At 57.6% G+C, this 14,672-nt stretch overlaps 1 protein-coding gene across 5 annotated transcripts in view; it reads left to right on the forward strand.

The window, feature by feature from the left end:
• TCF7 (transcription factor 7) overlaps positions 1–14,672 on the forward strand; it is a 70,628-nt gene that overhangs the window by 49,158 nt on the left and 6,798 nt on the right. For 2 of the 5 annotated variants that reach the window (XM_083798921.1, XM_083798920.1), the window contains exons 5-10: positions 110–200; positions 3,122–3,208; positions 5,166–5,276; positions 5,486–5,648; positions 6,158–6,265; positions 10,111–10,159. In XM_083798921.1, the coding sequence (XP_083655047.1) occupies positions 110–200; positions 3,122–3,208; positions 5,166–5,276; positions 5,486–5,648; positions 6,158–6,265; positions 10,111–10,159 (609 nt within the window). Of the gene's footprint in view, positions 1–109; positions 201–3,121; positions 3,209–5,165; positions 5,277–5,485; positions 5,649–6,157; positions 6,266–10,110; positions 10,160–11,920; positions 11,994–14,672 lie in introns of all 5 variants that reach the window. The other 3 variants (XM_083798918.1, XM_083798919.1, XM_083798922.1) reach the window with 3 other exon arrangements.

A 14,672-nucleotide genomic window follows, 5' to 3' on the forward strand; every position in this document is an offset into this window, starting at 1 on the left:
TTCCACCCGTATGCCCGGCTGGCCACCAGTGCCACGGGCAGAGCGGATGGGGCCGGGAGGGGCCCGTGTCAGAGCCGGCTCCAACTCACCTCCTTCTCCCTTCTCGCAGGAGTGCACCGGCCTTCCCAGACCTCAGACATCCCCGGCTTCTACCCGCTCCCCCCAGCTGGGGTCGGCCAGATCACGCCCTCGATGGGATGGTGAGTGTGGGATCCACGCGGGGGTCGGCTTCCCCGGCCGCGTGCAGCCCCTGCAGCGTGCAGTGCACCGGGCAGGGGGCTTGCACCCGGTGCAAGGGGGGGGCAGCAGGTCCGTGGGGGGGCTGAAGGCTTCGTCCTGCCCGGGGCATCCTTGGAGCAGGGGACAACCTGCCAGATTCAAAACCACTGGATTGGGAAGGAGGGAGGGCTTCTTCCCACCTCCTCTAATCACAGCCAAGCCTCTCCGGAGGAGGAGGAGGGGATTTTTTCCCTCGCTGGGGTTTTCAGCACAAGCAGGGCTTTCCCGGAGCTTGCTGCCGGCGTGGTGCACGGGATGCTGCGTCCGTGGTGCCTCTCGGGAGGTGACACAGCAAAAAGTGCCCCCGGGCAGAGACCTGAGCCCGGCAGCCTCCTCGGTGCCGGTGATGGGAGGATGCGGCGGAGGCTGGCAGGGGGCTGCGGGGCGCAGGGCAGGTGGCGGGGGGCAGGTGGCACTTCCCTCCTGCTGCTGGCTCGTAAAACCCCGGCAAAGCCCCTCAGAGACATCCAGGTGCGAGGACGTAACGCCAAATCACCAAACGCATTAAAACGCAAAGTAAAAAGTTAGCTTTTTGCTGTCGTTGTTTATGGATTTACGTGTTGCAGATATTTAACCACCAGGAAACAGAGGCTGAGGCCTTTGATACAGAGCTCGGCTTCAAAGAGGTGGCATTTTGCTTTCTGTGCTAAATCTGCTACTCTCGGGCGATGATTTAACTCCTCGTATGATGTGATTCATCCTCAGGAAAAACAAGTACTGGAGTGACTGTGCTGTAACATGACAGAAGTAGCTGGGGGTGAGACAGGAGCTCCCAAACGCGAGGTCCACTCGCGGGGTGGGAAGCTGCTAAAGGCAGCCCCGGAGCGCGGCGGGGAAAAGCCAGCTTTTCCCCGAGGCTTTGTCGGGAGGCTGCTCGCGGAGGAAGCTGCACTGCTGACAGCACCGAGCGTCTGCGGGGTTTGGCATCCTCGATAAACCTCGCCAGGCGTGCATGTTGGCAACTAATAGGGCAGGTACGGCACAGCCGCAGGCGGCAGGCCGGCCTGACAGAGCGGGGAGCACGCGTGGCGTCTGCAAGAGGCCCTTCTCCTATTTTTGCTTGCCTCAAATTCACAGAAAGAGCCCCGAACCACTCCCAAAGTGCCCAGCCCCATGCCTGAAGCCGCAGCAGCGCTGACCCTGCGCAGGAGGCGAGGGGCTACAGGGGACGAGGACGGGATGGGGACAGGGACAGGACGGGGACGGACGGGGAGCACCCACCGGCTGCGGGAGGCGGCTTCTCCTCCCTGGCTGGCCGGCAGGAGCCGGGCGCAAGGCTCGGGAGGAGGAGCTGCCCGACTGCCCCCTGCGATGAGCAGGGTGAGAGCCCGACAACGGCCTCCCGGAGTCCAGACGAGGGAGGCTGCTGGTGGGAGCCTGGCGGCGACCCCAGCAGGACGTGGGCAATCCGGCCACAGCCCCGCTGCCACCCCGTGGTGCTGGCCCCGCACCTCTTGCCCTGCCGGGCCACGGTGGTGGTGCCCGGCCATGCGGGGCAGGTTTGGCCGTCGCGTTTCTTGCCGTGTCAGAACCACTTGGGTTGAGGCCGTGAGCGCACGGCTCCTTTTGTGCCCCAATACCTCGGTCTCTGGAGCAGTGAATGTCACTTCGGGATGGAGCTGGGTACTGTCCCGGCCCCGCAGCAGGGGCTTCCAAGGCCGCCTCGGGTTCCCGACGCGGTAGCGCTTGGCTGGTCGGGGAGTTACTGCCGCCGCCACCCGAGCGATGCAGAGGGCGCCGTGCCTGGCCGAGCCCTGCGTGTACCCTGCCTGCCCTACAGACAGAGCCTGCAGATCTCCTTCAAGCCGAGACACGGCAGCTCCCAGACAGCCAGAAACAGGAGCCCTCCTTGCCCCGAGCGCGGCTCGAGGGCTTCGCTACCGCGCTGCTGCGGCCGTGCCTCCGCGGGGCAGAAGCTGGCTTTACCCGGAGAAGCCGCTGGCGCATCGGGGCAGCAGGATGGTGCTGTGGTTATCGGTGACAGGCTGCTGGTGGTTATCGGTGCTGGAAATAGCCGGTGCTGTCCATACAGCAGCTCTGCACGAGCAGCATCCGTGCGGCCACGTTTTGGGGCTTGAACATCCTGGCTCGCCTTCCCCAGGCGTCTGGGTTTCCACGCGCGGTTTCAGGCTGGGAGCATGTTCTGGCAGCTGTACAGAACAAACCAAGGTGTTTTTGAGCTATCTCCATATGAAAACGTGGGGGCTTTCCCGTGCTGAGAACAACCAGGAACTTCCTTCATATTTATTTTACTATCTCAAAAATAATTTCCAGCTCCAGGTCTGGTACATGCCTGATTCCCAGTGCGAAACAACTTGAAAAAGAAAAGTAGGACCTGGCGTTGGGCTTGTTTAAAAACAAGAGGCATCCCTTTGAGGATGCACGGGGGCACTCGGAGCCTTTCTGGGGCACATGTGGGGCAGAGGAGGTGCTCTCTGCCCAGCACCCCCAGGTTCCCATGCACCCACATCCTCCCGGTGCCGCCTGCGGCCGCGCAGCCTCGTGTGTGCCGGACAGAGAGGCTCTAACCAGGCTGCAGCTTTCTGGTCAGACTGTGCCCTTTCACTTCATCCGTGCAATAGGAATCTCTCCTAATTTTTCAGCACAGCTCCGTATTTTCACTTTACCAAGATCCTAAACTCAAAGAAAGCTGCAGAGCTACTCAAACTGGGGGCGGAGGGGGGTCAGGTTTGGATGCAAGCTCCGCAGGGAGGTCCAGCTTCCCCTAAACAAAGCCCAGACCCTGCGCTGCCCCCGGCTCCGAGCCCTGCTAGCAGAGGGTATCTTTAGGAAACGCCACGTGGCTGGAGATACTTGATAGACTCTTTCTTCCCGATCCCAGGCAGAGCCAGTCTGTCTATCCGCTCCCGTCATGTGGATTTAGACAGCCGTATTCGTCAGCACTTTCCGCTGGGGCTTCTTTCTCCAGGTGAGTATGTGTGAGCCGGGGCAGCAGCTCGGCTGCCCCCGCAGCTTGCAGTGTGTGCAGTAGGAGCTTGCAGCAGAGCGCGGCCCCGCAGCGGCCCCGCACCAGCCCCGGGGCAGCCGCTTTGAGGCCGTGCCCGGCCGAGGAGGCGCCCACGGGAATACCGAGCGTCCGGGGAGGATGCCCAGCGACTGGGTTCTTACCAGCAGAAGGCAAAGCAGAGCCAGAAATCCCTGCCTTCGGCCCAGCGTTGGGAAAAGGGGGTGAAATCCATCGCTCGGGATTTTCCCCCCTTGTCTCCAACCGTGATGTTGAATATATCCCAGGCGCAGGGCTGAGTTTTGCTTTGCAGAGAGCGATGTGTTTTACTTGGGCTCAGCCTTAGGGCAGGACGGGCAGCGGGCAGGCTGCTCGCTGGGCTCCCCCCCGCAGCGGTCCGGGACCCGCAGCTTGCTCGCAGCCTGCAGCCGGAGCCCAGAGCCCGCAGGGGGGCCGGGGGCTGCGCTGCTTCGCGCCCCTGCAGCCTCGGGCAGCGAGCACAGCCCCACGCCGTCCGCGCTGCTGATGCTCCCTTCCGCAGGGCTCGGCCTCTTTACGGCCGCTCGGGGCCAAATTGTAAATACACCCAGGCCCCGCTGATACCCCAGGGAGCAGGATACGTCCCCCGTGGCTGGGAACCACAGAGCCCCGTACCTCTGGGCGAGCTGGTGGGCAGGGCAACGCCCAGCCCTGGCTCCCGGCTGCTCCCGCGCCAGCTTTTGCTTCTGCTTCGTGTTGTCCTGAAGAGCAGTTACTGGAGGCTGTCCGCAGGAAAACCGTGCAAACAGGCCTCTGTCCACGCAAACCCTCCTCCGTGCAACCCCCTGTCCACGCAAACCCTCATCCACGCAAACCCTCATCCGTGCAGCAGGGGCAGGAGCACGCTGCCAGCCCACCTCGCTCTCCGAGGCATCGCTTTTCGTGGCCTCGAAGGCGACGGGCAGGACGAGCTAACGGTTCCCTGCGGGGCCCCGGGAGCTCCCCGGCTGTGGCACAGGGGTTCCCGCTCGCAGAGGAGAGCCGGGCGGATTTTGCAGCGCTGCTGCAGACGAACGAGCAAGTACACCTGGTCAGATAAGGATCAGACTTCAGACGGTGCTGGTGGATTAAATTAAACAGCTTTTCTTTTTGTGCCAGCATATCTAATGAACAGTTCATCTCCCATGGGCAATTCTGCCATCTCAAGCTGCAGTCATAAAGTGGCAAGCTTGGCAAAGCCGACTGCTCTGGCTTTACCCTCTAAAACTCTAGAGAGGTAATGAAGCTTGAAAGCTAGCGAGACCTCTCATGATCTCATTTCTGTGTTGGTGGATAACATTGCTTAGGCGAGGTGCACCTCCTAGAGTTGCAGTTTGGTTCATGTTCAGACTTATGCTTTTTCTGTTAAAAGAAAGGTGTGGGGTGGTCCTAATCTCTCAAATCCAAACGTTGGTTTGAGTTTGTTGTTCCTTCCTACAGCGCTAATAAGATATTGCAACAACAGAGATCTGAGTGTCTGAAAACGCTTGTTAAAAGCGCCCTTGATCTCGGCGAGGCTGGCTCACGCCGCGGGCTGCTTTCGGCAGCCGCCTCTCGGCACCCGGCCGCCTCTCCCCGCGTGCGTTCGGCGCGGCTGGCAGGGGCGCTCCGGGGAGCCGCACCGGGGCCGAGCCAAGGAAAAAGGGAAGAGATGCCCAAATCCCCGCTCCCCGCTGCGTTCGCTCGGCACCCAGACTTCGCAGCCTCCCAGGCGAAGGAGGCCGCGCCGCCGCGGGTTCGCTTTCCATGTCCTCCGCTTGCCGTCTGCTTCTGCCGCCCCGGAGCGCCACCGAGGGAGAGCCACCGCTGCGGCTGCTGGGGCTGACCCACCGCGGCCCCACTGCTCCCCGCACAGCCCTCGTGGCCGCCCCGGTGGTTCACGGCTCGCCCGTCTCCCCTGCAGGTTCACTCACCCGCTGATGCTGGGCTCCGGCATGCACACCACCGGCATCCCGCACCCCGCCATCGTGCCCCACTCTGGCAAGCAAGAGATGGAGCACTACGACCGAAACATGTAAGTTGGAGGTGCCCTTGGGCTCCTGACACCGCGGGGTCCCCCCTGGTTGTCCCCTGTGATGCGGGCACAGGGCTGGGCGCTGAGCACTGCGCGGGCCGGGGGCAGAGCTCCAGCCCAGCACCGGGTGGGTTTGGCACCGCGCGTCCTGCTGCTCGGTGCTGGGGGGGGGCTCTGACGCTGACTGCTCCTCTTGTGTCCCTGCCAAGGAAACCTCAGCCAGAACCAAAGAGAGAGAAGGAAGCCAAGAAGCCCACTATCAAGAAGCCCCTGAACGCTTTCATGTTGTATATGAAAGAGATGCGGGCAAAAGTCATCGCGGAGTGCACCCTGAAGGAGAGCGCAGCTATCAACCAGATCTTGGGCAGGAGGGTAAGGGCGGGCCAGGCCCAGCGCTGCGCACCCGTGGCCAGGGCCGGTGTCCCCTGGGGGGGGTCCAGGGGAGCAGAGCAGCACTGTGGGGCTCAGCAGGGCAGTGATGGGACTTGTGCCATGGTGGGGGGCGTGCGGACACCCCCAGAAACAAGGGCAGGGGAGCGGGGGGGCGGAGGAGGTTCTCCCATCACTGTGATGGAGATTGGGGTTTTGGTGGTGGTGGAGGCATTGCCCCCTCGCTCCGCTGGGAGCATCCTCAGGCTGGAAGCAGGGTGCAGGGAGACCCAAAACTGGGAGAAAAGGGAAATCTTGCACCCCAGTAGCAATGCTGAGATGGCAAGGTCCCCAGCAAGACCAGCGACCAGCGCAGCGTCCCTGTCCCCTGCAGCTGCTCCTTGGCACCTGCCCTCAGATGCTCTTCCCTCGTCCCCCAGAGCCCGATTCGAGCTGGTGGCCGCGGGGCAGGGGCGAGGGGACCCAGCTCAGCTCCGTGCTTGTCCTTGCAGTGGCACGCGCTGTCCCGGGAGGAGCAGGCCAAGTACTACGAGCTGGCGCGCAAGGAACGGCAGCTCCACATGCAGCTCTACCCTGGCTGGTCCGCACGGGACAACTACGTGAGTGGTGTCGCGCCTCGGGATCCCACAGAAATGCCCCCAAAATGGCCCAAAAAATGACCCAGGGGTGGGTAAAAATCGGTGCCTGCCAAATGTCCCAGTTGTCCCTGGTAATGCTGTTTCTGGTGGTACGGTTCATGTAGAAATTGAGCAGTGCTTGGAACATCCCCTTGGCTGCTCAGCACGGCGCAGGTACGGCGTGGATGTTGTAACTCCCCAGCTGCCTGTAGACCAACGGGCTGGGTACCGCGGGCTCCACAGCCCCGGCCGTGGGTGCTGAGCCCAAGCACGGGCTGCAGTTTTGGGGGGAATTGCTGAATTGCGTGCTGGCACCTCTGTTCTGCAGGTTTAAAATGAGCGCAGGGCGTCTGCTCACAGGATGGTAATAATCATGGAGAATAATTTTTAAAAATGCAAAATAGGAAAGGAAAAGCTGCTTTGCATTCGTTCCACGCAGAGCTCAGCCTCACGGGGTGCTCGGTCCGGCTCTGGGACTCCGTGAGGGTCCGTGTCCAAGCAGCAGCCCCTGTAACCCCGGCCGATGGGGGCTCGCCTGCTGCCCTCGCAGGGTGACGGTCACCGAGTCGGTGCCTGCCCCCCTGGGACTTTGATCCCACCCTGGCCACCGCTATGAGAGGATCCTAAGCAAATCAAGCACGCCACGTTCAAAGTATTCAAATGCAGCCTGAGCAGACACAGACAGCAGCACTGCTTGCTCTGCGAGCTTGCAAGCGAGACCCAGCTCTCCGGCGAGGCTGATTCCCGAGCAAGGTTGCCATTAGGGAAGAGAAAAATCTTTACAGATTAAAAAAAAAAGGGGGAAAAAGGTCCCAAACCGGGCAGCGAGGGGTCTGCGGGGAGCAGTGGCCGTGGTGGCAGCTCCCAGCCCTGCTGGAGGCACAGCGCAGCGGATGTGCTGCCCGCTGCTTCGCGGCGCGTCCCGCTTGCAGGTAGCAGGGCTGGCGTTTGGGAGCCTCCGGGCTACTCAGTGGAGCATTTACAAGTGAGCATTAGAAGAATTCATTTCCTCTTAGCTATATTAATAATGCAAGAGGCAGCGCGGTGAGCGAGGTTCCATAGGTGGTGCAGCGCTCCCGACGCGGGAGATGCAGTCTTCTCTAGTGGCTTTCTCGACTGGTTTGATCTCCCATGTGAAGAGCCCTGCCTAGCAGGCTCATTAGGGACCTGAAGCAAAGCACACGTAGATCTTCAGGTGTCTGCCCATCCGCTCCGGGGCTCTCTGGGTTGATCCAAGGCTCCGTCGTTTCCCTCTCAGCCACTTTCTTTGCCTTGGAGCCGTGCAGCCCACCCTTACCCCTTCTTCCAGCACCGCTCAGGAGGCCCAAACTCCACCAAAATGTCCTTAAATAACAACAACAATGATTAAAAAAGGAGTGCAAATGCAGAAAAAGCAGAGGAGAGGTTCTGGGAAGCCCCGAGTTGTGTTTCCCCTGCGACAGCACGGATGTCCCTGCCTCCTTGCAAGCGCAGACTGGGAGCTCGGCGTCTTTGCAGGATCAGCGCCAGCTGAGACCCGAGGGATGCCCGTAGAGAAGCCGGGGCAGCACCAGAGGATGCTTCTCTGCGGGCATCCCTGGGTCTCAGCCAGCATCTCTGGAGGGCAGCAGCGATGGTAAGAGCCAGGTATCGTTTTCCTCCACGCCCAAGCACTTCCTCCAGCGAAGTCCCATCCCTCCTGCACCTTTCCTCTCGGAAAGCACCGGCTCCCTGCTCCGCAAGGGTTGTCCCTTCCCGGCTGGCTGGCAGACGAGCTCGGGGCACGTTAGCTCTCCCTCCCAGCACTGGCGAGCAGCTGCTCCGGGTCTCGTGGTCGCTGCAAGGGAGGCTTTTCTCTCTGGAGCTCGAGCAAGGAGGAGGAATGTAGGTCACCTCCGCGGCACGTGACTCGGATGTCAGGCAGGAAATACAGTTGCTCCCACACCGAAGAAAAAGCTTACCGCAGCTCGGAGCTTTCCACCTTCACTCAAACCACAAGAAGTCATATAAAAAGTCATAGGTCAAAGGCAGCCTGCAAGCTGTGCTCCCCACGCAGGCCAGATTTGCTCCAGCTCCACTGTGCCCTCGTTAAGGAGGTCACTAGGAGATGCGGGGAGTTATTACGTATTTGGGGTCAGGGAGGCAAGTTGGGGATAGAGCTGTGTTTTGCTGTTAGGGAGTGAAGAAAACACGTGAATGAGGGGTGGGGCCAGAGCTGCAAAGGCACTGAGGCAGGGAGATGAGTTAAAAAAAAAAAAAAAAAAAAAAGTAGTAGAGAGATGAGTATTTTCAAACAGTCCCCAGGGATTTGCACAAACTTTCTTTCCCGTTTGAAACCAGGGATGCTCTTCCAGGTTACAGGTCACTGAGCAATTTCTGTCCAGGTGTAAGGAGCAAGTAAGTGTGTGTTGGAAATGGGGAAGGTGCTGGAACAGGCCAGATGGTTTATAGAAACGTAAAGAGGGGGGAGTTAGAACGTGCCAGGGGAGTGAGCTGTTGCTCGTACAACCTCGGACGCAAGTGGTAAATCTTGTTTAATTCTATTAATTTAGTTAAATCTATTAATTAAAGCGATGATGGGTGGGATTCCCAGGTGACACACGTAGGGTGGCTGTGGCGTGCCAGCAGGAGTCGGCAGAGCAGCTTCGCACAGAGCTGTCTGCTCCTGTCCCCGCGAGCCCCCCCGAGTCCCCTGGGCTGTCGGGGACAGAGCACCCGAGGGTTTCCGCGGCAGTCCGGGGGGTCAGCAGAAACACGCTGCGGTTTTGAAACAAAAGTCCCATTTCTCACCCATCGGCGTGGGCTACCAAGAGAGGTCCCCCCCCCTCCAGCATTTCAGGACAAACCGTGAGCTGACGCCGCCACATGCTGCGGTGCTGCTGCTTCGACCGCCCCGCACTGCTGTCGGGGACACGGAGCGCACCGGGGCACTGCCCCACGTCGCTCAGCACCGCACAGCACCGAGCGCGGGCAGCTGTCGGTGTGCCAGCGTGGGTCACGCTGCCAGGCCACGCCGAGCTGCTGCCCGCGGCCAGGCGAGGAGCAGTTTGCGCGGGTCGGTGCAGAGATGAAAACGGCTAGTAACCAGCCGTGTCACACAGACCAAATGCGCTGGGCGAAAGCCGCTACCACACCATTTCCCTAAATATATTTAGATCGGAGTTGTGCCGTGTCGTGCAGGTGAAACCTCAGTGGGATTTACTCTTGGGCTTCTTTGAATTGAGTAGCAGGGCTGGGTGATCATTCACAACACTGTCCTGCAAAGAAGAGCCATTCTCTAACTGCACGCACTAAAATTTTCTTTTGCAACCTCTTACGGGGGCTGCAGCATAAATGAGGGGCTCGGCTGCGTTTGCAGCGTGGCTGTGGGCTCCCGTAGTGCTATCAGACCTTGCCCAAACAGTTCGAGGCTCCTCGTTAGGAAGACCTGCCAGCGACGCAGCAGGGTGGCAGCGGAGCCGTGCCCTCCGTCTCTGGGTTTCTGCTGCTGCCCCTGCGAACGCGCACATCTCCTGCACGCCGGTTTGGGCATGCCGGGGATGAGTCAGAACGCCTGCGGTGCTGGATCCAGGGATGCTGACAATTAGGGTTGTTGCTGAGAAAACGTACTTGCCCAGAACAAATTTGTGCCGTGTAAACGACAGCCATGGCCGTTTGTGCGGACGGTTGACTCGGTGGCTGCTCTGAGAGTTTCCCCCTGGGTCTCTTTTGTGGAGCAGCAGGCCGGCACCGCATGCAGCCGCAGCATTCCCAAGGGCCCAATCCAGCCCCGCAGCCCTGAAAACACCGAGGGGCATCCCTGGGCTCCTGGGAGCGGGGACTAATGGGCTTTTCCTTGCATTTCCTAGGGGAAAAAGAAGAGACGGACACGGGAAAAGCAACAAGATTCCAATTCAGGTAAATCCTGCGGTGCCAAGCCACGGGGCTCCTTGGTGGCTGCCACCTTGCTTTTGCTCGGAGTGGATAATCCACAGCAGTTGTTGTGTTTTACCATGGTTCCTTTTATTTTCCTGATCTTAACTGACAAACTGCGCAATTTTAAAGGCAGTAAATGAACATTGCTGTGAGTTTTTCCTAGCCGTCAGAACATGTGTAGTTCAGGGCAACTGAAAAGATCAGATTTTGGCAAGTGGATAACTTCATATATATTATCACTAAAGTTAATTGTTCATAACAAGCAGATGAATGCCCCCATCGACCCTACAGGTACTGTTGAGGAAAGCTCTCAAATGAGTCAATAATGCGTGCAGGACTAAATGCAGTGAGAGGCCTGAAGATTGGCACTGCCCAAAATTTGTTTCGCTTTTCATAATAAGGTAGAGTTCAAGTAAAGTCAGACTAAAAACTAGGGCAGGTTTCCTCCCCGCACCACGCTGTTTATCAGAAAAGGCCCTTTGACAGGTTTGAGCTGTTCGCACACACATTCCCGTCATCCAGGGCCATTCCCATGCTCGTTTCTGGAGCATTTCTACTATACTGGGAATGAATCACGTCTGTTCCAGTAAGCATTCATTGTAAAACATCAGGAGACCATCCCTGCCCGCTGTGGCATCGCGTATCCTTCAAGTTACGACCCGCAAGTCGAGCCCTGGCTCTGCTGATGTGGTTGCCGGGGATTACGGGGCCATACAACCAGAATCCTGCAGCCCGCATTAACACACCGAGTTCAGGTTATCTCATTAATTGCTGCAGGATGAGCTCTTCGGATTATCCGTAAAAAGCAGTTCCATAAAAGTGCCCCAGTAATAACTTCGGTTTGGTTAATACTGTTAAGGCATTCAGTGCCTAGACTGCAAAGGAGAATTCAAGCATTTAGGTTTATGTGGAGTGTATATATATTTACATATCCAAGTGGCTTGTGTGCATGATATAAAAACACTAATTTTGCCCATTATGGACTGAAAGCCTGGTACACATCAGGAAGCACTGGTGGTGGCTGATAGAGGCAGTGTGAATCCAGCACAGAAACCCTTCGGCTCCTATTGCGGCACTGGAGAAAAAGCACGATGTGCCTGAAGGAAAGGCCACGGAGCGTAGCTTTTCCACCCGACCTGGAAGGGGAAGGCAGGGGACAGAGCAGGATGGCCGGGGCTGATCTCCGCGGTGCTACCTCTGCTTTCCACCTGCTTCTGCAACGTTTCCTCTCTTCTCTTCCGCCCGCAGCCCGCGCTCGCTGGCAGCCCGTTTAGTCACTGCTGGGAAGGCAGGGAGCAGGTAAGGATTCAGGCACAGCAGGCAGCGTCGCTGTCCTTTGGCAGCGCTCCCAAACCTAAGGAATTGGATGCGTCACGAAAAGCTGTGAATTTCCTGGTAATTGCTCACGTTTCCTGGAGCCGAGCTGTGAGTGCCCCGTTGTGGCGCTGGATTTAGCTGAGCTAGGGAAGCACGATGAGAGAGCAAAATCCAGGAGAATTCAGACGGGAGGCTGTTTCCCAAAGCTCCTCCTTCCCCAGCTGCCATCACTGACTTTGCCTAACGCTCGCTTTTTTACAGGAGAGGTGGTGCCGGCACCGTTGCAGAACCAAAAAAACGGGATTGTAGTCTGTTAGTGGTGTGTTAAGTGGCTGAAATGATGTTGCCTCTTTTCTTCCTCCTGCTCCTCCTCCTCTTTGTGCCTCTGCCTTGCCCATTCTCCGCCACGCATGCTTCTGTGTTCAGATCCTGCCTCTCCTAAGAAATGCAGAGCTCGCTTTGGCCTCAACCAACAAACGGACTGGTGCGGCCCGTGCAGGTGTGTATCGGCAACTGGCGGCTCCTCGGCACCTCGCGGGGTTTTCCTGGGCGAGCGGGTTCGGCTGCGCACGGCGCTGCGGCGGCGCGCCGGGTTTGCTCGGGCTCCCTCGGTAGCTGCTGTCCCAGCTTCACGCTGTGTCTGTCCGCCGCCGTGGGCAGTGCTCCTGTGGCGCTCTGCGTGGTCGTTGGCTGATGAACCTCCCTGGTCTTAAAAGCTTATTTCCAGGTGACCCTGGTGTGGGGCTTTCCTCCCGTGGTTAAGAGTTCCTATCACATAAACACCCCTCTGGGGCCAGTAGCGAGTGGTGAAGGTTTGTCCTACTTATCCTGGGACTAACCACGTACTCCAAGGTGTACCCTCGTTGGCCCTGAAGTTTTGCAGCACCCACCATGGGGTGGGAGAGCCTCAAGCCATGAGTCAGTTTGCAAGTGCTTCACGCCTCGTGGCTTCTAGGGCATGATCATGGAAAGGCAACGGTGAAGCGCAGTGCCTGAACCGCGGCAGTACCTGGCTCAGGGTGTCTGCAAGTGCATCCTGGTAGGAAAAGCTCAGGGGGGGCTCCTGGACCCAGACAGAGGTCTGTGGCTCACAGCACAGCACGTGCATTTCCAGGTTTCCATACCTGTGTGCTGAAGACGAGCAAAAGCTGAAAGTACAGCGAGAAATATTGCTTCACGTGCTTGCTGCGGCGTAAAGCGAGGGAAATCATTTAGTCCATCCAACTCTGAATCCTGGAGGCGTAGCCCTGCAGAGTCCCGGTAGTGCTTGGTCACAGGCTGACCCAGGCTGTCCAAGGTCCCAGACCATCAGCTGGTGGGGTCGGGCAGACCCCTGCGCCACGGGTGTGAGCAAGGAGGCTGGGCACGCACCTTGCCACCTCTTCCTGCACCCGGGCAGCAGCAAGCGCTGCGTCTTCCCCTGGGAATTCCTTACTTCTTCAGAGAAGCTTCAGAACGTCCCGTGCTTGCATTTGTGGTGGTTGGTATCATCAAGCACCATTTAACTGATAAGAAAACTGGACAGAACTCCCTTAATACCTCCTTGATATGTCACCCTGAATGTCCAGAGGGATGGCTGTGACACCCAGGACGTGGCAGAGAGCCCCAAGCCAAGGGACAGCAGGTCGGGGGCAGCTCCTGCAGCTCCGCTCCGACTTCGTTTGAACTCTCTTAACTCAGCTTCAGCGCTAACCCTCTGCATTGCTTCCGATTAACACAGGCTGCTGAAGTGTTCGTAGACCTTAGCATGCTTTTTTTTAAAAACTTTTGCTTCTCAAACACTATTTAGTCACGTCTTCTCTGCAATTCTTTGTACTAACGTGCCGCTGCCAGCTCAAAGGCTTCTGTCCTGCGTGCTGTGGTCACCGATACCTGCAGAGAGCAATGCCCGCCAGAGGATTCACACTCCACAGGAGGAGAGTTTAACTGGTTAAAATGGGGTGGTCGTGCTCTGGAGGTTTCACCCTCATCCCCCCTTACACCAGGGCAAAATGCTCCAGGGTGCTGTAGTTCCTAAAGGACAGGGATAAATCCTTTTAGCTGTATGGTAGCCATGCCAGCCCTAGCCCACTAAATGCTTCATTATCAACAATCTGTAGTATCAGATCTGCTTTTTCTCCATTATTTTACATCTAATCGAATCAGTGGATGGAGTGGATAGATATGTATCATCTTACGAGTAGGTTGCTGAAACTCTCCATCCTGCAGCTACTCCTGAAATGTCTGTGGGAAATACAGCTTGTCCTGAGGTTTGTCTGCTCTGGGAAATTACAGCCCGTGCAAAATAACCTCAGTGTTAAATATTCCATTCAGCAGGGCTGTCGTGTTTCATATCACATTAATTGGGTCACCACAGCTAACTATGACACTGACAGCAGTAATACCACTTCTCTTGTTCACATCCAGTGCAAAGTCATGTTTAATACTGGGCTAGTTAATGCATATTCCAACACTGTCTAGTTTTTCATTAGTAAGATCAAAGAAAGGTGTGTGCCCGCATTAGCAAGTTCTCCATTTGATCTGTTTTCCTCAGATGAGACAGTCGAGGCAGGGAGCTGAGCAGGAGGCAGACATTCTTTTTAGCTCTGTTAGCTATAAAGTCATTAACAGCATCTCCAGCAGAGGAATTGTTCCCTCACTACTGTTAAGGTGACATCTCGAGAGCTCTATTGTTTAAAACTGTACTGAACTGCTCCAGAGGATTCAGAGCAGGTGACATGAGGGATCTGTCAGGAAAAGAGAAGGAAAACCAACTCCATACAGAGCCTGTAAAGACAGCATGAGACAGTGCGAGGTGCTACCTGAATAGCCAGGAACGGGTCAGCTCCGTGTGTGAGATGGCAACTGGAGCTCAGGTAAACACAGGCTACATATTCCTGCATTTGGTACCAAACAGCGGAATTGTCCCGGGATGCAGTGAAATCATGCCCACGTCTGGTTACAGCGAGGACGGTGTGTGGCTTGTGTTTTTGAGCCCCAAGACCAACAGGGGACCGCACATCCAACACAGGAGCAGGAGTTTCTTACTGGGAATGTGGGGCTAGCGGGAGTGATTGTCACCAGCTGGGTACTTCTCCATGAAACCCTTTTTGTGAGCAGATCTGCCGCCGGCTGCTCTTTGCAGCAGAAGTCTGGGGGCAGGTTCATTCACACACCTCTGCCTAATCGCTTGCTCCCT

The sequence above is a fragment of the Anser anser genome (assembly GCF_964211835.1).
Source record: "Anser anser genome assembly, chromosome: 14".
NCBI classification, from domain to species: domain Eukaryota; kingdom Metazoa; phylum Chordata; class Aves; order Anseriformes; family Anatidae; genus Anser; species Anser anser.